Source organism: Melospiza georgiana, chromosome 2, assembly GCF_028018845.1.
Source record: "Melospiza georgiana isolate bMelGeo1 chromosome 2, bMelGeo1.pri, whole genome shotgun sequence".
NCBI lineage: Eukaryota > Metazoa > Chordata > Aves > Passeriformes > Passerellidae > Melospiza > Melospiza georgiana.
The window spans coordinates 86,626,111-86,652,904 of NC_080431.1; the positions used below are offsets into that span (position 1 = coordinate 86,626,111).

The 26,794-nt window shown below is 40.7% G+C and overlaps 1 protein-coding gene across 1 annotated transcript; it reads left to right on the top strand.

Annotated features, from left to right (window-relative positions):
* Nucleotides 1-26,653, top strand: DPT (dermatopontin). Its single transcript, XM_058018606.1, has 4 exons — nucleotides 1-299; nucleotides 11,184-11,309; nucleotides 20,921-21,028; nucleotides 26,587-26,653. Exons 1-4 carry the CDS (start codon nucleotides 1-3, stop codon nucleotides 26,651-26,653), a joined length of 600 nt encoding a protein of 199 aa, XP_057874589.1.
* The last annotated feature ends 141 nt before the right edge of the window (nucleotides 26,654-26,794 follow it).

The following is a 26,794-nucleotide window of genomic DNA, read 5'->3' on the forward strand; positions in this document are numbered from 1 at the left end:
ATGGACATTTTCCTTCTCTGTGTGTTCCTGCCTCTGGTGACTGTGGCATGGGGCCAGTACAGTGACTATTACTATGGTCCCTATAATTATGGAGATAATGATGAATGGGTCAATGTGTACCGGCAAGGTTTCAACTTTCAGTGCCCGCATGGGCAGGTGATCGTGGCCGTCAGAAGTGTCTTCAGCAAGAAGGAAGGCTCTGACAGACTGTGGAACTATGCCTGCATGCCAGCATCCCAGAGCCTCGGTGAGCCGACAGAGTGCTGGTGGGAAGAGATCAACAGGGCGGGAACCGAATGGTAGGATAACCCCAGCCATCCCTGAAGGGCACAGCCCTGACAACCCCTGTCAAATGTGGGTCCTAATACTGTGGTCAGAGCAATGCAAATGCATATGAATGCCATGATAACCTGCAGGTTCTTCTGCCTTAAGACTCTTTAATCACATGCATTGGAGCTGATCAGCATCACATTTGTTTTCTCTGTAGCAGTTTCTTGCTGGAGGGTGTCAGTGTCCTTCGGTCACTCACAACCTCAGCTGTGAAGTGGTTTGGTGTTGCTATTGTTTCAATGATGAGGAAAATGAGGCAAGCACCTACGGTGAGGAGAGCATAAAGTCCCTCTTGAAAAGACACATTGAATCAGTGACTAAACTGGGAAACAAATTGCAAAACTCCTCACTTCATCCTCACGCTCTGATCACTCTGATTAGGAAAAATAATCTCTGTATTGCACTGGCTCTTTGCTTTGCGTTTTTGTTGCTAAGCTTTTTGGCTTAAGCATAAACAAATGCTGTTTTCTAGTTGTGCTGTTATTACAGGAGCCAAAAATCCACACTAATAAGTGATGACGGTGGCACATATATCTGCATGGTGATTGCAGAAGATCATGTTAGTTCCCGAATAGCATCAGTTTGCTTAGCTAGATGCTGCATTTTCCATTAACCTTGGAGGCACAGGTGATCACATTATGTGGAGACAATAATTTCTGGAAATATGTATAGCATTTCATATTTGGGCAGAATACCCAGTATTTAATCATTTTCTGGGGTTTTTAATGAAATGGGAAACAGAGTATTGGACAATTCTGGGATTGAAATATTCTTTGGACAGAATGAAATGCATGCAGTAATGACTATTTTCAAATACTTGAAATGGTTTTGTCCCAAAAATTGCAATGTGATTTTTGATTTTTTTTTTACATGGGAATACGTTAGCTATGAAATGTGAAGTTTCTGCTTTTTAAATGATTCAAAATTTTTTTCTGAATTAATCATATTCTTTCATTTACCATGTGACACATGCCTATGGCTGATGCAATTGCTAAGGGAAAAAACAATTGACTCTATGTTTAACTTTGGAATAAGAACTGAAAAAAAGGGGGAGAGCTGCAAAACAGGCAGAAAGAACACATTGTGATAATCCTGGACAACTTCTTCATTTTTCATATACTTATGCAATTTCTATGTATTGCATAATAATTTTGAATTAGACATTTCTTTTTGTTCAAAATAAACTTATTTTTTCACTCTCTAGAACTCCGTGGCAGCAATTGCTCAAGTTCACTTCTCACAAACAGGATAGTGTATAAGTCTATACAGAACATTTTCTTCTGCTATGTATCCATTCATCACTGTGCTTGGTATGTCAGCATGACTACATCCACAGTGTATTATCTGAATCTGGTTTCCTTCATCTCTTAAAAAAATATCTTTTCACTTTGTCCTCTTTGTTGCCTACTTTTTTCCTATAGCAAACCCTTTATTTTCTCTCTTTCATAAAAAAAACTTATTTCTTTTTCAACCCCTTTTTAATTGTTTATCTCAGTTTCTCTCCCTTTACTAGTTTTTGGAGTTATTTTAGTAATTCTTCACTAGCTTACCTTTGCAGTCCAACATCCTTACATCTCTCTGTCTACTCTGCATACACCTTCCTTCCTTCCTTCCTTCCTTCCTTCCTTCCTTCCTTCCTTCCTTCCTTCCTTCCTTCCTTCCTTCCTTCCTTCCTTCCTTCCTTCCTTCCTTCCTTCCTTCCTTCCTTCCTTCCTTCCTTCCTTCCTTCCTTCCTTCCTTCCTTCCTTCCTTCCTTCCTTCCTTCCTTCCTTCCTTCCTTCCTTCCTTCCTTCCTTCCTTCCTTCCTTCCTTCCTTCCTTCCTTCCTTCCTTCCTTCCTTCCTTCCTTCCTTCCTGCCTTCCTTCCTCCCTGCCTCCCTCCCTCCCTCCCTCCCTCCCTCCCTATTTTGCAAAGGTGAACTCGTGCTCCTAGCAGTTTTCCACCCCCAGGGCTGAGCTAGTTCTCTCAACAGTGCTTCATGGAGAGAGGCTTGCAGCATGCAAGCACGCCCCTGGTAATGCCAACACTGCTGCCCAAGAGCCCAGTGACTGGAGTGAAAGTGTAGGCCAGTGTAGCCTCAAATTAATGTGGTGGCACAGATACATCCTGGGGAAGCTTTGAGAATCCTGCCTTCTCTCTTGGCATTCTTACTTCTCATAGGTGCCCCTCTTCTCTCTCTCTTTCCCATCCACCTCAGTGCTATTTGGAGCCATCCCCAATTCTAAAAAGATTCATGCAATAATCAAGTGGGACCCCAAATATGAGTCACCATATGTACCAATGGCTCCTGTTTGGCCAACTCTCTTCCCTGCTATCTCCCAACAAACCAATCTGTTGGTGAGCAATATGTCATTCTCAGGTCAGCTGACACAGCACTCTGCTGGACTTGCTAGTACATTTTCCCATCCTTGTAGGATGGACTAAAATATTCCTTCTTCAGCTCTGTCTCACAGAGTATTTTGTCTCACCTTGCACACCACATCCAGTGATGATCAACTGCTTGTACCACCAGTAACTACAAGTCTGCCAAGTTTTTGCTAAAATTTTGCAGAATCAATTAGGTCTGAAAAGACTTGAAATCATTGAGTCCAGCCTATGACTGAACACTACCAGGTCAACTGAGTGTCACATCTGGTCTGTCCTTATACACTTCCAGGGACAGGTGAACTCCACCACCCATCCAAGCTGTGGGCTGCCAGCTTTTTCAGGAGTATGCTGTGGGAGCCAGTGTCAAAGGCTGCTACTCCGCTGCAATTGAGGCTTTTTATTCTTTTCCCTACCTTCACTGAGCAATGAGAACAAGCTTGCTGAATCTTTTGTAAAATCCTTTTAATAATAGGTAGCAGCTATGCCTTTCCCTCACCCACGCACCTTCATCCATGCTTTTGCTTTCAGGCTGAACATGTCTCCATTCTTCTAGTTCTCCTCTGGAGGTTTTGTATTCCAACAGTCCTAAGCAAGCACTGATCATACCTGCAGCTCTTCTCTGAGTTCCCTCTGGTTTTTCAGCCAGAACCCTAATCAGGAAATCTAGTCTGGCAGAAACACCAAATTTAAATAACCTTTGACATATTGTGCTTATGGCATTTCATATTTCAAATGGTGATTTTCAAATTACCATTCCTGACTGCTGCAAAGCTGCACAATAGAGACAAACTCAAGAGAGGTTTCTTTAGAAAATACAGTAAACAAAAACAAGCTTAGGAGAGAAAATGAAGAGGGAATATAAAAGAGAAGAAAGAGTTTCCCACCCATTATTTTCTTTGGCCTTCAGTATTTGGGATGGTGGGAATGGATGGTGGGACCATAAGGATAAGAGAGTTGGGGGGGAAGAGGGAACCACTGGCAGAGCTTCCTGGTACGTTTATTTCTTTCACTAACACTAGGGATTATACAGATTTAGATAATCAAACCATAAAACTTACAATCTTTCAGATATGAAAAAACAATCCAACAGAAAGAGGACAATGACACAGATCCACATTAGGCATCTAATGCCTAATAATGCTTAGCTTATGGCCTTTGCCTCCTTCCAGGGTCAATGGAGAGAATAGGTACTCTAAAAACTACTCTCTGGGGCACCCCATCTCTTTCACAAGCAGACTCATGAAGACCAATCCCTTCTGACCACTACCTAGAATTAGCTAGTGGCTTTTCAGAATATATCTACCTACAGTGCTTCACTGCATCCCTGAAGTTAATCATAAATATTCATGCACTTCTGAAGAGATTTTTATTTATTTATTTATGCTTTGCTGAAAGGACATAAGAAGTCTGTGAACCTGTTAGAAGACTCAAAGGGGAAATTGTGGCAATAGATTAGATCAGATGATCAGGAATGCCTTCTCAGCCTCATTAATCTCTGAATATTTTTAAAGTTAAGTACATGTGCAAAGACTTTGTTCAATCTGTTTCAACACCTTACTTCTTCAGACTAAGGTTAACTGTCTGCTAACCAAGATGATATTCAAACGAGAGATAGCAACTGGGAGCAAGAACCAGTTCTTGGATAATTTGGAAATCCTCATGTCTGGAGTAGGGAAAAGTCTCAGAGCATGCCCTGCTTCTGCAGTCTTTCTACTGCAGAAGTCCTCGAGTTCTTCTACTCCTTCTAATTTTTATGCTGCAGCTTCTCAAAGAATCCTATCTTTTCAGGGTGCACAAATTTTATGTTCTTATCTCCTTTTGTACTGTAGAAATTTTGACCTTGTTTAAATATTCCACCACCTAAAGTCTGAATGATTGAGGGTGAGACTGTTCTTCACTGCTTTGTTGAATACTACAGAGTTGTCTCTACGGACAAGTCTCTGAGCAAGGGTTTTAATAAAAGCTATTTTTCTTGCCGAAAACTATCATACCAAAAGACAGGGTTCACACAAACAAAGGAACAAAAGCTTGCAAGTGAAGACAAACAGCTCTTCCTTCCAGTAAAATAAGTTTGGTTTACACCACATGATACAAATGAAACCATGCCATATCCTCATACTCCCAGTCAGCTGTAACGCAAAAAGGAGAAGGATTTCCAGCCAAGAGCTATTTACTCCACGTTTATTGCCTCTTTTCCTTGTTTAGATATCTGAGAAAGTGTTTAGATGGGACTTGGAAAAACCAGATATATAGATTCTCCCTCTCCACTCCCTTTCTCTCCTTCCTTTGCCCACAAACTAGGTGCAAAGACTGACTACTGAGCAAAGGATCCTCCTGTTCAGGTTCTGGCAGCACACCTTGGTATATCAGTAGGAACTATTTTTGTTCCCAATCTGCAATCAGTCCCCAATTTCAGATCTGAGGCTGTATGATATTACCCAATCCCAATAATCTAGCTGCTCTTAGAAAATGTTCCCATTTGTGCTATCTACACAAGCAAGTTAATTTTCTTCAGAGCCCTAAGTTTATGTTAAAGGACTAGTGCTACAAGTCCATTTAGCACAGCTGCAATGGACTGAGTCCAGAGGGAGCATCTGAGGAGAAGAGGAATGTTTCTGTAGAAAAGGAGGCCTCATCAGCTACTGTCAAGAAGAAATCACCAGAGTGAAAAGGGCCTTGCCTTCTATTGGAATTAAATACATCACACTGCAACAGCCTTCCCTTGGTCAGGGAGAAAACAATCAGTCATAAATGCCCCCGGAATGAAAAAAAATATTGCTGAAGATATTATTACCGAGGCTGCCTTTGGCATGTGGCATAACAACATGTCTCAGCACCCCACAACAGATAGGGAACACTCCTTGAAAAATTGGCTTTTGGAGACTGATGTGGCCTAATCAAACACACAAAAGTTGTTCCCTCTGTCTGGGTGCCAGAGCTGCAGGTGTCCTGAGCTTGCCCTCAACCTCTTATGTCTGCCCATTCACCTGTAACAGACTGACCAGTGAATTAGCTCTCATTACACAATTAATCCAATTACACAGAGGGAGGACATACCACAAAGAAAACTCAGGAGAGCAGTATAGGGCCTCTCCTCCACAGGGACATGGAATGGCACTCTCATGTTACCCTGTTAATAGGAACAAATCACCCTCAATGCAGCACGACCTGGTGCCCACTGAGCTGTTTGTCAGCCCTGCATGGCTCTAGAGAGCTTCAGGGAGCATAATCCCAGTCAGTGCAGCAGGAATTCAGTGCATTCTCTAACAGCACTACTCCCTGCAGCCTAACGTGGGCTTCCCTGAGCAGATTTGTAATGAACAGCCTTCCTCTTTGGGTTCTCATCCTCAGGATAACATGGTGCTGATGTAGCTGAGGAACAGGGGGCCTCAGAGGGAGGTTTCCCACACAGCACCAGCATTAGGTGGGGCACAACACTCTGGGGCTTTACTTAGAAAAGAGCAAAATTAAGGTGCAGGCATAAGTCTGAAGTGTCACCAAAACTGATTCCATTGCTCAAAACAATTCTATTGTTGCAAGCAAGGTTTGTATTCAGTCTGGCAGACCTGTTGAGCAATGTGGAACACGCTTGGCTGCCGAGGTTATTACTGATGTTTACAAATAATGTGGCACAATTTAAGAGGAACTATAGGGTAAAACAGGTCATGCACAGATCCAAAATTCACATATGCATTTTGGGTGGGTTTGTTTCACACCAGCTCTTTTTTGGTCTCACAGATGAAAGCTCACTAGTGAAGAACAAAAGCAGTTCTGACCTGAACTAAATCTGTAACATGGATGCATGCTTTGACTGCATGCCATGACAGAGCTCAGCTGTACAACACTCATTAACCAGTTCAGAAGAAAATTTGGCAGAGGAGAGGTTTTTCGCAGGAATCACAGCAGGCCAGGAAGGTCTCAGATACCATATCCCTGTTGCTACACAGAAGTCCTTCCAGAATAAGACTTTCTATGGAACACTGCAGTCATTTCCCACACCTGTACCCAAGACAAGGGCAACTTCCCATCCAAGAGCACCTGATCTTCACCACCAATCTTCTCACTCCCCCCCCCACCAACCAGTTTGCCGCTTCTTCTCCAAGTATCAGATCCAAAAGACAATTCTTCACACTTGGCAACTTGAGCCAGCTAGAAAAAGAAAACCTACCCACTGCCAAGTTTAATCCCACACAGTCCCAGCCAGTTTCTCACGTTCTTCTGCATTCACCTTGTAAGAGGCATTTTCCTCTCTTCTTAGCAATGTCAGGATTTCAGGAGTGAGGAGAACCTGGTAACATTAATATGAATACTAAACTAGCCTTTATAGTAAAAGTGCTGAAGAGTGGGTCTTGTGAAAAAAATATTGTTTTGACTTGGCTATAAATCCAAGTTCCTGAATCACTAGTTTTTACTCACCATACTTACTTCAGGATTTGCTGTGATTCAAGAGTAGTGAATTCAACAGAGAAGGAAAAAAATCTGATATATTAAGTGTTGTTTTCAGATTAGTGCATAGAGCAACTGACTGAAAAGGTGTGTGAGGAGGGTTGTTTGTTTCCCTTGAAGAATTACTTTCTGCTTGTAGGAAAGTGGTCAGCTGGGAAAAAGAAAGGGAAGGAAATATTTTATATGACCTCACAAATAAGCACTCCAAGTTCTGAGAGCATCTCTTCATTTTTGAAGGAGTGTCTGGATTTTACTTGAAAACTAGAAAGATTACAGCAAATAATCTTACATTATCTCAAAGCTAAAGAAAAGTACTTCAACATCACTATTATTTTTGTTTTTGCTAAACCAAATACTGAGCTTGAATAAAAGATTACAGGACCTTGTGTATGAGACAGAAGCAAAGAGAGAGAATTGAACATGGCCTTTAATATGTATTTCAAATTTTACTTTGAATTACACTAAAACAAAAATGCAATTTAATTATAAAACATTACTTACATCCAGGTACACTTTCCATCTAAGAAATTAATTTTTAAGGCAACACCAATTATATTTTTTAATCAAACTTATTATGAGAAGACAGAATCAGAATAAAAAATAACCACACTTCCTAAAATCTGGTACTCAAATGTGAGTGCATGTAAACATATGAGTGTTTTGCTAGGTAGGTTTGTTTCTCAATTTACTATAGAGAGAAGTGTCCATGAGTGACATCTCTTTCAAAATGAATCCTTCCATCATAACCGAACTATATTAGTAGAAAATAATGTGTCCTGTGAGAAACAACTGCTCACTTTGAAAATTTAAAAAGGATTTTTAAGTCTTAACAAAAATACAACAAAGGACTACGGAAGGAAAAAGCTGCAGCACTGGGAACTGCTATTGTAGATACCACATGGCCAGTGCATCTTCAAGATGGATGCTCAGTGTTTTATACCCCTGGGGGTTGCATCAGCCAGCCCTGGCCCCTCCCAAAGTCTGTCAGTCAGTTCTTCTTTGCCATTTATCCGTGGAGACTGCTTTCTTGTGACTTGATTGGAGGTGAGGTGTTGCCATGCTGCCCCCTAAGCGCCAAGCTTTTCCATTCCCAGCTGCCCATGCAAGGGGCACATGGCACAGCTTCTGTCCTAGACAGCCCTGGCTGTCTGATGGTCACAACACGGGGCGGGGGAAAGGGAACCGTGCGGAGAACAGAGGACATCTAAACTATAATAACATAACTGTACACCACTAAAGCTTTTCTTAATATTCACACAATAGTTATCTTTTAATTATGAGAGACAATCGTCTTATTATCCATCTATAATGAAAAAAACCGAGCAGGAGATCTTTTCTCCTTTTTAGTGTCTTTATTAAAAGAGATTAGCTCTTGGTTGGGAGGCTCAACGGGGCTGCAGTCTCGCCGTCATCGCCTCCCAGGAGTGGCTCGCAGGAGGAGGACAGTGCAGCTTTGTCCCCTGGGGAGCAGAGCTGGAGGTCCCGTCTTCTCCAGAGCAGTGCGGGGGAACCCCGAGCCACAACTTTAGGGTTGCCTCCCAGGGTCTTGCCTCTAGCCGAGGTCCTTCCGTGGCTAGGGCGAGGGGCAAAAAAAAGGTCTTAGCATCTCTGCAGGCTCTGTACTTTGTTCCTCATGTCCAGACATCACTTTGATCTCTTAATTCTGTGTTGGCTCGTTGTTTTTGGGGTCTTTTTGTAAATTTGTTGGGAGTCCTCTCTCGTTGCATTCTGGGTCTGAGGTTATCTGCATGGACTCCGATGTCTCTTCTTGCATTGTCCGAGAAGGGCCATCAACCTGGCTTTAGGCAGGGAGGTACTGATACAAAAGGAGTAGTTAACGAAAATGACTGGTGATTACAATAACAAACACTTAGAACTCCACCCGGGCAGCAACTGGTCCAACCTGTTCACTCTGCAACCTTTTTAAAAAAATTGGCAGCTTTTTCTACTTATAACATATAACATGTCAGGAAAATAAAAACTGTAGTAGGACAAAGGCAAAGAGGACAGGACTTCCCAGACTGAATGTCAACAGGTGGGAAGAGAAAAGAAGGAAGAACCTCCCACAAAGACAAGTAAGCAGGAACATGAGACGTTGATCTGATCAGTGAGGATGGAAAGTTGCAGGGCAGTGTTGAGCTTCTGAGAGGAAAGGCCAAGGAAACGGAGAAATAAAGGGCTCCCAACATTGCACCTATGCAAAAGAGCTAGAAAATCTCCCAGGGGCATGAGGACTTGAGCAGTGCAAACGCAGATAGGAAGGGAGAGATGGAGGATGAGGCACAAATTTGTTGCTATTTTACACAGCTCATCGTGCAACAGGTAGAACCAATCCCTATCCTGCTGTGTATCAACCATTCTTCCATCAGGATAACACCAATCATCTGCAGCTATCCACTACGTTTACTCAGAGTCTTAGCCATATGTTCCTATGGCCTATGAGCCAAAAATCAGAACAACTTCCTATCAAAGCCCTGCTGAAATCCTCTGAGTGAAAGCCAGACTGCCATACTTGGTGTGATACCATGGCAACTCAGAGTCCCCATCACAACTGAATTCTGAAGGTCCTTGAAAGAGTCTCACAAAGCACAACAAGTACTGTGGCCCCATCACCTTGGGAGATACAGGGACAAAAACAAATGTAAATACTCTTGTCTGAACAACAGAACGAAGTGGAAGAGACAGAAAAGAGACCCTTCGGTTCAAAAATGGACGCTGAAAACTAAGCAGGGAAATTCATCACTGCACTGGTCAAAATTGATCAGTTTTTCAGCTTTTGCATACTTCAGCCTCACGCTGTCTTTGCAAGCGCTAACACTCCTGTGCACAAGTGAATGACTTTCCAAACACCAAACTCCACTAGATGATGTGTGTTCCCTTCTGGGTACTTCAGGTCTTTAGAATAAATTATGAGGTAATTGAATGAAACTAAGGGAGATTTTTGGTAATTGTTATACATACAGTTACTTCTGAAAGTGTCTTTCAGATAGATCATTGTAATTAATTTTATGAAATCGCAGAGAATGTTTGCTACAGGTTTTCCTTGATGAAAGGAAAAGAAAGAAAAGGAAAAGTGATGGAAGAAACAGCATTCCTATAATTTTCAGGATAGGGAAACAGTGAGGCCAGGAGGGTGCTTGAGAGAATGAGCACCGGATAGCTGAACCAATGACCTGTCTGTTTTCATGGGCTCCTTGTCTTTAGTCTCCAAGAAGCAAGGTATTCAAACTGATTGCCACTTGAATTACTTTGGGTATCAGTGTTAAAGTGTTGAAGGGTGTGCAGACAGAGGCATGCATGCTTTGAGACCATGTCTATTCTGCCTGGAGGCAGTGATTCACAGGTATGATAGAATTATCGAGCACACAGAAAACACGGAGCAGCCGATTTTAAAAATCCAGTCAGAAACTTTATGTGACTCTTAAAATTACAAAACATCTGAATCACAGTTTTCCTTATGTGATTGCTATCAAATAATGATTTCATCATAAGCCTAAATGCTTTTAATAAAGAATCTCTTCTCCTAGAAACACATAGTTGTGAAAGCAAGCAATTAAAAAAGTTAATGAACTTCTTTTAAAAAATAGCTTCTCAAGCTTTTTTTTTTTATTGTGGTAGAGAAGTAGTTGAAAACATTAGTTCAATAAAGCCCAAATCCTCAAATACCAACAGTCATAGACAAAAATATTAATGGACTATTTTGAACTCAGTCTTATGATTTGTAAACAGTTGAGAATAATAACACCAGAACAATCTTCTTTCGTGGTAAGCATACTAGAATGATTAAATACTTTAGCCTGATTAAATAGTTTTAAGTGCAACATAAATGCTAAGACATTGGTTAACTACTGCTGGTTTCTTACAGAAAATTGTTACTCTATACACAGCAAGTGCAAACAGTGCTTCTCAGCACAAAGTCAAAGCCTCAACTTGCACTCTATATCAAAAATGCTGATGCTGTTTTGAGAAATGCTTGAAACTATCAAGGAATCTAATACCATGTTTTCCTTGTGTGTTCTCCTCTTTACCCTCATTATTAGGTATCAAACCTGCTCAAACAATGGGCTGGTGGCTGGTTTCCAGAGTCAGTATTTTCCTTCGGTGCTGGACCGTGAATGGCAATTTTACTGCTGCCGCTATAGCCGGAGGTGCCCATATTCCTGCTGGTGAGTTCAAGCAGACACCAAACCCGCGATCTTCATTCTCCCAACAATCCCTATCAATGTCTTTGGCTGCTTGACCTGTCAGAAATCTTGTCTGAAAAAGAGTTAACTGTGTTTTATAGAGCTAAGCATGTTATTTCCAGTCTGCCGCAGGATTATTAAATATCCAAGGCTAAGGGAAAGAATAAGGGTGCAGTTACACTGAACAGCACAACACAGTAGCTGGCCCTCAGTGAAAGGTCTAGGGATCAGCATCAGCCTAGCTGTGCTGGAAACCATGACAGAAGTCTCCAAAGTGGAGACTTTTTCCTACTATAAATCCAGCATATTTTCTGGAGTAGGAGCATCTCTGTGCTACACATTTGTGCAACAATGACTTACAAGACTGAACTTTTACCACTTACCTCAGAAAGAATATTAGTAGTGCATATGACTATGCTTTTTCTCTCAAAACTGTTTAAAGATCAAAGTCAAAATGAGCTACTGATCATAAACCCAGAAGAAAAATGTGGTCTCAGCAGAGTATCACAACTAGTGCTGGCGACTTATTGGAGACTGTGAAAAAATGAGCTGCAAATCCCAAGCTTCCCAGTTTCTCTAAAATGCACCACAAGTGTGGTTCCTCTAAATTAAAACCAAAGACAGCCGCAGATTTTGTAGAGGCAGCTTGTATTTCTCCTGTTCATTCTGTTCAAGAGAAGCCATCATTTTATGCTCTAGGGTTACATTCAGCTTAAATTTAGCTATTTTCAGTGATACAAAGAATAACCTGCCTGCATTTAAGAAAAAAGTAAACCTGTGCTTGAACCCTTTTTCCTCACCTCAGTTTTGAAGGAGGCTTCCCACTGAGATGCATACAAACTGTTTATGTGCCTGTTGGTCTTACTTGGCTGGCTGGCTACTGGCCAAACACAACAGCACTGCCTTGCTTTTCATCCTTCAGTCTCCTTCCAGCCAAGTGGAAAATAAATGTTTTTATTATTATTATTTTTAATGCCTTTAAATTACAGGAACTGTGTAACAAAGTCTTTTAACATTCTTCTGAACATTCTTCTGCCTCCCTTCCAGCAGACATATTGCCTATGTATGTTCCCTACCTGGGGGTTTATTTACATACCTGCCCAGGCTCTTCCCTCTGAGGGAAACTCAGACTTTTAAGCAGTTCTTCCAATCTCTTGTACTCCTCTAATATTGCATACATTTTCAGAGAGACAACAGAAATCTCATATTTTTGTTATTGTTGACAGTTCTACTTCCCTCAGATGTTGTCTTGACAACTGGGAACAGCTTTGTCTCTGCTTTGCAAGTTGGCATTCAGAGTAAGGCAAATCCTAATGTAAATGTTTGAGGTTACTGGAGTCTTTAGTTTTCATCTCAGCTGTATACAGACTCCTATACTGCCCTTCTATTTCCAACAGTGACAACACTCCATTTTTGTGCTTAGAAAGAAAGCCTTATGTAGTTCACCTGCAGTTCCATGCAGAAAAGGCAGCGTTTCAAAAGCAGGTGAAGTGTTTTTCCCTCTAAGGAGGGTAGAAATCCCAGATACTCACATTCTTCTGGGAGGGGAGAGCTGTAAAACTGGTAGGAAGCTGTGTCACTGGCTGATAGCAAACTGTGTCACTGGCTTGTGAAAAGCTTCTGGTGCATAGTTTGTGATTATGGGTTCATTAAAAAAACATTCTGCCTCTGTAGTTAGCAAGGTGTATGTATATAAGCTATTTCCACATACAGTTATCCAAATTAGGATGTTAGGGTCTGGAAGGACAGACAACTGCATGGGTTAAAATATAACGGTTTAACAGGCTCAGAGGGTAGTGGTTAAAGGTTGATACCCTGCCTGGGTGCCTGTCCTGCTTAATATCTCTATCAATGATCTTGAGGAGGCAACAGAGCACATGCTGGCCAAGTTTGCATATGACATCAAACTTGGGGGGTGCAGCTGACATGCTTAAGGCCAGGACTGCCAGTTCAGTGGGATGTAAAGTAAACTGCTTCTTCTATAAGGATAGATTGCCTATTGAGGCTCCTTGGAGGCTTTCAAGACTGAACCAAATAAAAGCTGAGCAGCCTGGTCTGACCCTGTGATTGACCCTGTTTGGAGCAGAGGGCTGTCGCAGAGATTTTTTGAAGTCCTTTTCCACCAGAGCTATCCTGCAGTCCCACACAAAAGGACTTTTTTACTGGAGGACCCTCCCCACACAGGTAAAGTCTCTCCTCCAACACAGCAGTCTCTTTTCTGTCATCTGCTAGGAATGGTTTCTTTTCAGGTTTACTCTCTTTCCCTGCCTAGACGGTGTAGTAGTACTCTGGGCAAGTACTGGTTGTTATGGTAACATACAGCCAACACGAACTTCACCAGGGTAGTGTGAAACCCCATACTTTGGACTCACTTTTACTCATAAAGTCACAGATGTGACTTGTCTGAGTTATTAAATTTTAGTGTACCGAAACCAAACTTCCTGTCCCCTAAGCTCAGGAGATCTCATTCACAACATAACTTTCATTGGCATTTCTAAGTTATTGTCACAAGACTTTGTTCACACATCACACTTCTGGTCTGTATCTAGTTAACATGCACTTGACAGGAAGAATATGTTTTCCTAACAAACTGCAAATTAGTTCTGGGCTACCATGAGTAAGACCTCACATTGTATATGCATGTGAGACACAACAAAGATGTGTGTGTATAGTGTATCATTATTTATTGCAGCTTCTGCCCCACATGATAGTAGTATTTGTTCTGTTCCAGGAACTAGTTGGAAATAAAGTAACAGTGGAGAACTGGCAATCAACATGCTGCTGACTCCTATTTTTTGGTTGGAGAGGCTTATTTTCATGCAAAGGCATGAAACACACTACTTCATTATATATACTTCATTACTATATGACTATTACTGGAAAAGTAGTACCAGGAAAGTATGCAATGATGGTGGTACTTTGTGGATCATTACACAGGAAAATCTATATTCAAAGAAAATCCACGCTGCAGAATTTCTCAGCAGCCTTGACTTTTAATGTGTAATGTACCCTTAAGTATGAAACCAGATGTGGACAGAAATGCATTTTAAAGAAAACTGACAATATTGAGGTGTGACAAAACTGTTTCAAATTATCTCTCACCTTGAGTATTTGATTCCTTCCTCTTCCATTTGTCTCCATACAGGCCTCTCTGGTACATATAAAAGCAGTAAACCAGCTGATCTTTATGTATGGTTTCTCTTGTCTCTTCTGCTTCAGGACGACATTCCGCCTGAAGTGAGATGACCCTACAATGAATAAAGACAGGTTTTCCTTATGTGCATGAGCCATGCAACAGATTTGTTAGAATTTGCCCTATTTTTCACACCTAGAATATCCCTGTGTTTTTTGACAACTGCTAGTATTTGTTGGAATACAAATCTATAACATCATCATGCTGACTGAAACTAACGCTTTGCCTTCACTTTGCTTAATAAAATGACTGAAGTCAAATACATGCGGAAGGACTTTATTTGTTAGCATTTATATTCTTACTCTTTGAACCCACTAGTTCTGTTTCAGCTAGTCCTCTCACCATTAATTCCCAGGTTTCCTCTGCAGTAAGCTCATATTGAAAATAAATTTACTAATCTTTTCCAGTCTCATAATTTTGCACTTGCTTTGTAATTTTTTTACAATTCATTATGCCAAGACTTGTCATGGATTATGCACATTTTTAACATCCTGAAAATAATTAACATTCCTCACAGGAGGCAGAAAAACTCCCTTTACTTTACCTGGCTAGGGAATGCTACCACAGTAAAATAAACTGTGTGCTGATTTGCACCATAAATGAAGCAAATCTATCACAGATTCAGAGACAGTGGCACTAAGTGGTCCCATTAGAGCTCTGATTTTACTTTTTGCCAGGAAATGAAAGCTTGACTCCATACTCTGAAAAGCAAACACATGTCACAGAGCACCTCAAGTCTGCAGAGTGTTTATGACTGTTTCCCTTCTTGCAACAGTGAGCAGTTTAAATGCCAGAAGGTCTGTCTGGAGCTGTGGCTGTTCTCTGTCATGATGACACTGTCCAGGCAACAATTACATTTTCCAAGAGTTATGGTATTTAAAGCACTTATTTGTTTTCCTGACTCAACCTGCCGCACAAGACACATTGAAAATGATGTGATCCTATGCAGCTTTCTCAAAGATAACCAGTAGCAGAGGTACAAATCCAAGAGGTGAACTCAGAATAGATTTCATGGAAACATGCAGTTCTGGACAACCCAATTCCCCACTCTTCCTTTTCCATTGTTAAAAAGGTATTTTACTGCTGGGGGAGGTTGATCTTTTTTTTTTTTTTTTTTTTTAATTTTTTTTTTTAACTATTACCCATCAAATAGAACCTTGCTGTTCAATCAACAGGACCATCTTCCAGAGACATTTTAGGAGAAACACATTTGATCTGACATTGGAAATCTCGGCAAGTTATTTTGGACATTTATTTCTTGAGGAGCAAGCACAAGTTGCCTTGAGCTCTCTGCTGCTGCTTGTACCTGCATTGCACAAACTCGTGCAGGCCTGGAAGAGCTCTGGTCCCTCTGTGCCAGCCTCCAGCTTTGTGGCTTCTCAACCCTGGAAGGGCGTGTGGCTTTCAGTGCAACACAGTGGGAACACAGCAGCAGTGATGTGTCCGTGTGAATCTATGGGCTCAGAGCCTGGAGCCTGAGCTCAATCCCAAAACACATGACATGGCCACACAAGAGAACCTCTCATCTCTAGAGGAGCTCCAGGACACCTCTAGTTCCCTGGCAGCTTGGCAATCTGGGATCTGTACTCAGAGCAGTTGCTGGAATTTCTGGTGACAGCTTACTAAAACCTTCTTTGGCTTTTCAGCTTAGGATGCATATTTTAAAGCAGATGACCTCTGTCTTCCACCTAGAGGAAGAGTTGAAATTGATTAAAGAGGCATATAGTTCCCATGTTCATTGAATATAACTTGCAGGTTTGTGGCTCTTGAACAAAATTTCTCCTTTAGGAAAGACATACTCTTGAAGCACTTGTAAACAACATATGAATGTAAGCCCATAAAGTAAGGAGTGTCAGGAGACACTCCTTGTCCTCGAATGTCAGACAGTTAATGTTAAAGCTTATGTCTTCCTCTTAAAATGAAACAGCTCTTTCTTTTGGCTGTGGTATAGCTTGAGGAAGAGTTCAGCCACAAAGAGGGGAATGAAGGTTAAAGAGAAGCCATTCATCTTGTTAGCATTGTAGTTGCACAAGAAGTGAACAGCGTAATACATTCCAAAATCATGTACTTATGATCAGGGAATAAGTATATTCCACAATATACTTATATATATATTAAGTATATATATTTATAACAATATACTTATATATATAAAAGTATATATTATATATATACTTATAAGTATATTCCACAATATACAATATACAGACAGAAACTGTTCTACCACTGACTATCTCTCATACTTTAAAAGACTCATTTCTTTTGTCTGCTTGGCATCTGAAAGCAAGGCATACCCACAGTTCTCATTTATTTCTTTAATCAGCAGGTTGTGCATATTAAGGCTACCAGTGTGACTCGTATTATTGGTAAATAATGGACTCATGATAACTATTTCTGAAGTCAATTGTGAAAAGAGTGCAACTGATCACTGTAGATTAGTACAAAACATTCTTCTCAGTGCTAAATGAGTAACTGTGTTTTCTATTAATCTCTACCATAGCAATTCTTCAACATGGAAAATAAACAACACAGCTGTTTTCAGATTAAAATAAAAACAACAGTAACCCTGGTAAAGAATTAATCCCTTTTTTGAGTACATATCCTAACCTGAGCAAGATTTATATGATTATAGTGAAATACATTAGGAAAATGTGGGGATGGTTGGAGCAATGTAAACCACTGAAAAGATAAACCATTCCACATCAACCCTATTCTAGGTAAAAATGCCATTATGAAAATACCTTTTTCTGTCAACTTTTCCCACTCACAGACCAAACTACATACACCCCTTATCATAAGATTTCCTTACCCAGTCCTGAACACTGAATTCCCTTCTTTCTCCTCTCTCAACAATGTCACTGGTGCTTCAAGTCTCTTGTGCCCAAACATCATACACCTGGTACTATCCAGAAGTAGATTTGAAAAGCTGAACCAGAGTTCCTGTTTTCTGTATTTTCTTGCAAACAGATCATACAGACTGGAAAGACTACCACTTATAAAGGTCTCACATTACTCTTTTCTCCCCACAAGTCCTTCCCCAAACTTAACACCTATGTGTGTATCTAGGTTTGACAGACAATTCCACTAGATGCACCCTGCTGGCCCTTACCCCTCAGCCTTACAAATTACTCAGTGCCTAGAGCCCACAATTGCTATAACACACATCTTCTCACAGCTGCTTTGCCAGCCTCTTTCCAAGGCCCCCCTGTCACCTACCACCTCAGGAACCACAGGCATCCTGGCTTGGTCATACAACACCCCAAACAGCAGCAGCAACTTTGGGCACTTGGCAATTCCCAGGTTTCTCACTTCTCCTCTAGCCCAGTTCTGTTTGCTATGAGTTCAATGCCAGAAGTGCTTACAGGGCACTGTGAAGGTCACTATGGATGGCTATTCCCACCTGAAAAGCCCATGGGCAGGCAAATCCTCACTAACTAAGGGAAAAAGTGTCTCACACTCATTTTGTGACTCCACTTGAGTACAAACCATACATTGCCACATGTGGCTCACAAATGCTACCATGTCAGAAAATAAATTATGTGTCTGTAGGACCATGGTAGGCTGCTCACAAGTTGATATGTACTTTGTATTCATTGGTGAGTAAAACATTTAACATTTTCAGTGAAGTACTTGATAATAAGGGTACAGACCAAGCTACAACAAAACCTGACAGAACCACTGTCCTGTGTCAGGCAGACCACTTTGGGAAGGCCCTCAATAGGTTCTTAAATGATCTTTCTCCCCTTCATGATGAGAAAACCACATACTGACTATCCCTATGCATTAAATACAAGGGCATCTCTAAGTGCAGACACATTTTGTGTAAATTACCCTCAGGATTCCAAAAATAGAGAGATAATAGAAAAGGGACACACCACAGAGCCCTGCTACATGGATGATCAATTGCATTTCCTTCTAAAGAACACAGTGCAAGCCAGACAACCTTGAAATGCAGGGGCTTAGGGGAACGGTTTCAGAAATGAGTACAGCAATCATCAAAGAGAAATGAATTAGACAGACCACACAGACTCATGTGAACTTGAACGACGCTGTCATAGCACTATTTATAATTCTTTTCTCCAGAACAAAAGTAGCCCCTAGGCACCTGCCTATGAAACAAGACACACTTCAGAGCAGCTCAAGTCCCCAAATAATTTATTTTTGGTGATTGCATAGATTTGCTTTTTGAACATTTCTTAATGGAGGAGCCTTAAGAGGCTGCATGGTAATGTGGAGAAGTTAATACAGAGGGAGGGGAAGATGACAGCAGTCAGAAAGAAAAGAGAGGGAAGCTAAATGAAGACTCCCACTGCACTTCAGAATAACACTGCATGCCTCTGCAAAAGGTCCGTGAGACCACAGCAATTCAGAAGTTTGTCATCAGATTTATTTTTTCAACTGAGAGGCCCATGAAAGAAGTTCAAAGAACTGACTCTCATTTCTGTTTCTGAGTAGAGAAAAAAGCAGCTTTTTAACATTGTGTAGTGCACAGTCTCATCTGCCCAGCACATACCGCTGGTCAAGACTACAGAACATTTTCCTTGCTGAGTGCCAAAAACAGATGTTCTGAAACACATTTGGTAGAACATACATAAACACATGTCTTAGTGGTTTCTCATAATAATAGCTAAACAAAGTGTCAAAACCTGGAGTTGATGGGAGAATGCAAAATTAAATGCTGGTCCATAGCTGGTCTTCATTTTTAAAACCTTCTATGACCCTGGATTTTCTGAACATGCACAATCAGACATTCAGGCTTCAAATTAGTAAACTAAATATGGGCACTCTCCTTTGGCTGAGTGGGCGGTGTTCATGGTTTCTTCTCTTTCTCCTAGTCTGCATGACCTGTGAAATACTGCTGTTATTTCTTACCAATGGCAGAGCACCGCAAGGGCTTTGCACATCCGTGTGTCCTTGGTCAGAACTCAGAGAACAGACACTGTGACCACGTCTGACTTTCTGCTTTCCAAACACACTCTGAGATGGGTGTCCTTGTACTTGAAGTCAGAATCTGTGTGATGATTTTCATGACCCAAGGAAAGGAAGCATGAGAACAAGATACATTCAAAGAAGTTGAGTGATTAGACTTGAGGCTCTTATAAGGTCATGCTTGAGTTTCATATGCAGACACATTTTTCATTTGTTAAGGAAAAATTATTTGTTAGAATGATGTTCTAACTGAATGATCTTTCCCATTCAAAAGCTGAGTATGACCTGGAAAGCAACCTAATAGCCCAGAGTACCTTAATTTTCAGGTAAACTTTCTGCTTCTGAGTTCTCCAGCTGTTATAGGTTTGAGCTCCAAATACACCCAAAGCACCTCATAAAAGGTCAAACCCATCCCAAAAACTATATTTCTAGTGAGTAAAGTATTTAAGCCTGTGCTTAGACTTCACTGATTTAACAAAATGTAAACATGCATGAGTGCTGGCTGGAATGTGCTTCAATCACATTCAAGCATCATTCAAGTACTGCAGCTGGGCTGGATTAAGTCAGAAAAAGGTTGCCAGGATTTCTGTAAATGTGTCTTAACCCTGCTAGTCTCAACAGGAGCTGGGCAGTGTACTTCCACACAGCATCTCCCTCATGGGGAGCCTGATGCTTCTCTTTGCTGTTTCACAGTGAGGCTGACAACTCCAGTAGGAGCACCCATGTAAAATGGTGTAATACAAGGAGCGCCAGGCTTCCATTCAGACTTCAAATATAATGTTGACAGGAAGTACTGGTCAAGCTTCCAGCCCCTTCCTGAATCTGCTCATTATTTGTAAAATGAATTGCAGTATTTCTTGCCTATTTCCCGGGGAAGCAGCAATCATAATTTGGTTAATAACTGAAGAAGCACTTTGAGGTCCTCAGAACAAATACGTTGCACAAATACTGTTCAGGCCCACATTTTTACATTATAAATTGGGCAGAGAGAGGAAAGAACAAAGAGTAATGGATTAATTGTTACATTCACTGAATACAATTCATACATGGATAAATGCTTAGTGTTGTCTTACTTGGCAACATTTACTGTGGTCTACAGCTACAAACCAAAGAGTTTCACAAGAGGAAAATTTGCTGGAGCAAATCCCTGCAATAAAGACATAAGTAGTAGACAAATTTTATCTTCTTGTTCAGATTGCTTTTATCCCAGAGCTGCAGATGTATATACATATATTCCCATACTGCAGTTTGCTCTTAACTGTTATAAAGTTGCTGAATTTTATTCAAATAGCTACCTGAATTAGTTGCATAGAGGAGAAAGGCAGTCTTGTGAGACTGCATCTTGTAGTGCTGTTAAGAAATGAGAACTTTCAAAAACGCAGGAGAAATCTACTAATTGAGTTGTAGTCATTCAACTGGACACTTCTATAAGATGGCAAATTATATTATCTTCTTTTTCTTTAATGTAAAGGTTAACAACAGAATATCCAGGACACTATGGAGAAGATATGGACATGATGATGTACACTTATGACTATTACATCCGTGGGGCAACCACAACTTTCTCTGCTGTGCACAGGTTTGCTTTTCACATGTTTCATTAGAAACTTTAAAATGCCTGTCTTTTCTATTTCCCCCCAACAGAGCATGGCTACACACCATCTGCTGTGGTACTTAGCAAAGCACTAGGAATTCTGAGGACCAAAGTTCACAGTCCATATGATTCATTGTCCAGAGTCGTGCATCAGGAGCAGAGCATGCTAATGGGGATCATTTGCCATGTCCCTCTGAGCAGTGAAAAATACAGCAGTGGTAGCTTGGGCTGAATCTGACCTTTACCAAATGCAACAGATCTTCTGTATGCTTTCTCACCTACCTCTAGTTGGAGCATATTTCATTGAGCTCAGTAAAAACACCCTGTGCCTTCAGGGAATCAGGGACCTATTTTGGTCCACTTTCCTGTGCAGAGAAGCAGGAAATCTGCCAGCATGCAAAGTTAATACCATATAAAATGCAATGCGAATGCTTTAAACTGCCCGATCTATTTCAACACAATTCTAACAGATTCAAGCCACTCCAGGAATTCAGGCAGTGCCATGCACCTTGATCCCTTTCCAGAAAATGAGTTAACTACGTTTTATTGATCAGTTCTGGTCATTTCTTGGCATTTGCTAGTCCTCTTGGGAGAGGCCCTATGGCTAGTGAAGTTTTAGTCATGCAAATGGATTCACAATTTTTCTGTTCAGTTAAAAAGGAATGTTTCTCCCTTTTTTACTATGCACAACTGCAAAGTTTTAAACTTTGGGCTTAACATAAATCCCACACTGTAGTCTGCCTAGGGCTACAGAGATCCTAACAGAGCAGGTTTAAGAAGGGTATAAGCAGTCACTGAAACCTGATTGTGGGAGAGGGATCTTAATTCTTTTAAGCTGCCCTCTAATACATCAATAGTGAGCTATTTCTTTGCTGATGTCTTTTGTTAGGCACCTCAGCCCAATATATTAAAGCATTTGTTATCAAGCAAAATACAGACAGCAAGGTAAGGAGTGCTGCAATGCTCTGCCAAGATGGGCTACATGAGAAGGGGGGGAGAAGAGAGAAGTGGGAGTTTAATGACATCAATATTTCAAGCACTCTCTAATAACACTCAAAGCAGCCAAAGTGCTTTTGTCACTGTAATGTTCTCAGCTTGCCAAAGTTCACCATAGGGATCCCTCAACCTAAAATAAGGAGGCTTTTCCAGAATGACAACATGTTTTAAGACCGCTACAGGTCCATAACTATAATTTCCTGGCTAAAATACATTATCCTGTTTATTACCAAATGGAAGCCATGTCTGCAAATTCTTCCTGCAAGTGGAAAAATAACTCATAGATACTTGACTCAAGGGTATCTGTTTATCGCTTTAGATAAAGAAATTACAAGGTCATAAGGGACAGCCCCGTTCTGGGCTTTTCATCTTAAATATTTCCCAGTGCTATCCTTAATCCTTGTTCCTCATGGTTGAGGCATGGCAGAGAGTAGGGGAAATAATGCAGACAGTGCATTCTTTTGCAGCTGGAATCCAGACTCCATCGCATGTGGATGTCTGGAATCCACAAGGACAGGCCTGGAAAGCAAAGCAGCCGAGGTAGCCTACGCCTCTGAGCAGATTGCTATCTCTGGCTGCTAAAGGCAGCCTTCAGAAGAGGGTGGCAGTGGGGTGACTGGAGCAAAGGCAGCATCCTGGGAATGTACATTGGGAGTACAGGTCCTCACAGGACCACAGTGCCTGGAAGAGGAAGAAGCCACCAGCACACTTTAGTCCTATCTCTGCTCTGGTGGCAGTCATACACCTGCAACAGTAGCAGGTTGAAACTACAGAGAAAATATTTCACAATTTTCAAACTAGAAAAGATTTCTGCACCAATGAACTGTCTGGTCCTCAGCTTTCAGAACAACCAGAAACCATTTGTGTTGCCAAGAGAATGAAGTGAAAAAAAAAAAAATCTTGCTATACCACTTCAGAATTCAGATTCAGGCCTGTAACACTCCTGAGCAGGATGAATCACAAAAGTCAGCAAATTTGTCATCCTTAATGATTCTTTGCAGCTCATGAAGCAGAATAGGAGCAAGAAAAGGTCTTCTGATCTCAGCCTGCCTGGAGTATGCACATTTCTACTTATTTCTGTGAACATTTTGTAATTCCTCTTTTCAAGCACATTAAACTTGTGTCCCTAATATTTAGTTCATATGGACAATGTTCTTGAGCTAACAAGAGTCAAGAAAAAGCCTCTGAAGGTATTTCAGTTAAAACTTTCCCAATCACTTCAAACAGGTAGGTATTTTTAGACTTCTTCAATAAACTTGCAGAAATCATATCTTCCCTTCCTACTCTCTAAGACATTGCATCAGTGAGGCCACTGTTTATACAAGGATATTTGAGACAGCATGTGATGCTTGTGGCAAAGAACATAGAAAGTTTTTAATGATGCTATCCCCACCAACACTTCTGTAACCACTGCCTGTGAGTTTCCATGCCTGTGTAGCAGGAGAGAGAATGAAAGAGTTATTTTTGTAGTTATTATCAAAAGTTTTAACTGCTTGTTTGGGAAGAACAGACTTCAGAACTGGTTAGTATTTACATTTTCCAGTCTCATTTTAAATAGGTCAAAAGGAGAAAACAACTGTCTATAAAGCAAGATAAAAGCAGCTGGAAAGAATTAGAAAAGGCCTGAAGTATCTCCGGGATACCCATTCAGGAGTGTGGTGATAACGTTGATGCAGACAGGATGACCTAAAGACATAAATAAGGGAACATTTGCAGGAAAGGGCAGTATCTGTATCAGACAGACTGATACAGTCAAATTTCAGAGAAGGACATGGGCTATCTGAAGAAGGCTGTAAACAACTGAAGCTGCCCACAAACACATGCACATTGCAAACCCTTGGCAAAATAGCTTCCAAAGTTAAACCCACAAACTGAACAACGTAATACCTTCAGCCTGAGCTCTGAAACATGCTAAGTGATGATGGTATGACTTTCTGGTGGGGCATTGTTAGGTGGCTGTCATCTGGTTGGAACAGTCTCCTGGTCCAGAGAGCACTACTGGAACACTCACAACTCAACCTGCAGCAAGTACGTTGGACAGGGAGGTGGGAATTACCAGGTGTTCTTGGAAAGAGCCACAGCTTGTCCTTTGCTTCGTAGTATTAAAATAGCACGTGAAGGCTGTCATAAGCTCATTTCTTCTACAAAAGAAGAAATGTTCTCTGCTCCATTTGTTTGGGTCATCTGGATAGCCAGTTACTTCTTAACTGCTCGGACATCATCACCGAAAAATAAATCGACAGCCAGATACCCCAACAGTAAAGTATGTTTGAAATGCCCAGACTAGCTGGACATCCACCAAGCTCAGCTGAGCTAAATTATAGGGTATTTAATGTCCCTAATATGTTTCATATGACCAATGAAAGAGGATTTTGTCAAACTCAATCTGAATAGGAATTCACAGAATGTTTTAACTTGATTGGAAACAGATTATTCAAAAATATTTGGAGATAAAAGAAATTTTTCTATACATCAAAAATCCAAATCTGACAGGACATGACAGCTGGAAAGCAAAAGAGACAGTTCAATATTGATTCCCAATGCCAAGGAAAATGCATTAATTTAGCAGCTGGGAGGGGATGACACCTTCTAACTGGTGTCAAGATCTGCAAAGGCGAGTTCAGATATATTCTAGTGTATACCTCATAAGGCAATTCCTGATGGCATCTGCATCCCCACTGGTAAACTTTTAAGAGATAAACAAATTGAAACAGGCTGATAACTACTGAATTAAGCACACAACAGCAATAGTACAAAGTAATTGCCTGCATCCTGAGAAGCTGGGCATGTATGCTTGAGTTCAAACACAAGTAACCATGGAAAAAATGTACATATATGCTAGTGTCAGCAAATCCAAGCTGAAATGACAGCTTCAGAAATAATTCTGTTCCAGTATTTTAAAGCATAATATTAATTCAGGTGACTAAAATACATTTCTTTTAAAGAGCTTGACTTTTAATTTCATGTCCTATTTTAGAAAACCTACTTGATCTAAGATTTTGAGCTAAAAGTCTCTCTGACAATGGGTGCTATCTTAGCAGACCTAAACTTTGACCGATTTAATTGTTTTCCACAAAGAGATCCTCTTTATTTTTTTATCTCTCTTGGTAACTTAGTGACCAAAAGAGCATGCACATTGACCAAATAATTTTAGGGTTTATTCTTAAAATAAACCTAAAAATGAATCTTGCATTTCATTAATCTTTGGTAACAATTTTACAAGGAAATTACAATTTAAAACACCTAGGAAAAATCTAAAGAAAACCAAAGCCAAACTATATAACTGTTACATCATACTTGCTGATGAGCATGACACAGACCCAGTTCCAAATGACACTCAGGATAAGCTTGTAGCTTAGCAGCACAGTAAATTTCCAGTTGAAAAACCTCAGTTAACAAAAGTTGCAATGAGACATTTTATACCTGCAGGGTAGATACAAAATGTATACCTACAGGGCTTAATAGTCAAATTAGTCTTATTCCAGGACAGAGTCACCCAGTCAATGACACCATTTAAGCACAGTTAATACCAAAATCTGGGCTCAGGGGGTCTCAGCACATTCCCAAGAGGCAGCAGTCTGGCACCAGTTTGGTGGAGGGGTCTTAAGATGCAAGCGCCTATTAAATCACCCATTACCAACATTACCCATCCTATGCCTCATCTTTAGGACATCACTATTAGCAGAATTCAAGCTTTCAGAAACCTCTTGGTTATATTTATCAATATAAATGACAACTGTCATCTGCAAGGACTGTAGTTTGGATCTAAATTCAAGTTAGCCAGTATCAAGCAGCCTAAATTCAACATTCTCTTCACAGCAAGACTGTATTTGATCCTCTGATCTCATGCCTATCTGTCAAAGGAAAATTTAAAACACAATAAGCTACAGAGGAAATTAAATTTGTAGCCTGTTGTGACTATTGGACACTAAATCACTGGCCTCCACTGCTGAATCCCACTGCTCCAAGTTAGACTTCCTACTAACAGTTGTTAGGTTTCCTATGGCTCTCTTGAGAGAGAATACCAATCACAAACTGAGAAGAGCATAAACTCTCCTTACATTCATAAATGTTACTCTTCCTCACATGTGATTTGATCAAGGATGAGAAATCAATATTTGCTGTGTGGATAACTCCCCTCTTAGACATAGCTTAAAATCACCCAAGTACTATTCACCTTTTACACAGTACTGAACAATATATGACATGACAAGAACTTTTGACAGAATTATCCTTTTCCTCTTGGTCACTGATTAAAAGCCAATTCAGGACTGATCACCATCAGGATTCATTGTCTTCAGAGACCTACTTATTCAGAGAGCAGATTTTCTTATCTTGTAAAGAAGTGTAAGGGAGTTGTAACTATCACACATATTTAATGTTCTTTTGGCTCTTGAAAACACAGAGCACTCAGATGAAGGTCAGTTAACGACAGACAGATGTTTTACTTGCCATACCAGTACCTGGTATAAAGTTACTCTTACTTGTATAGCATCTTCTGCAGTTCTGGCTCACTAACACCTCTCTTTTGTCTCTCTTTCATGCAGGGATCGTCAGTGGAAATTTATTGTCTGCAGGATGACAGACTATGACTGCCCATTTCAGAATGTTTAAAAGATTGAGTGCACTCCATTTGGAAATCTTGGGGACAGGCAGGGTGGGATAGAATTAGTGATTACAGGAGAAGATCTGTTAGGCTCACAAAAATGTACCAAGACTCATCACCTGTCTGCTAAACACATAATTCTTTCCCTC

What these genes read in the sequence shown, in the direction of transcription:
- DPT (XM_058018606.1), top strand. Translation starts at nt 1, where the DNA reads ATGGACATTTTCCTTCTCTGTGTGTTCCTGCCTCTGGTGACTGTGGCA. An exon ending in AACAGGGCGGGAACCGAATG is followed by an intron (nt 300 to 11,183) that starts GTAGGATAACCC and finishes CCTCATTATTAG; the next exon opens with GTATCAAACCTGCTCAAACA. An exon ending in AGGTGCCCATATTCCTGCTG is followed by an intron (nt 11,310 to 20,920) that starts GTGAGTTCAAGC and finishes TTTAATGTAAAG; the next exon opens with GTTAACAACAGAATATCCAG.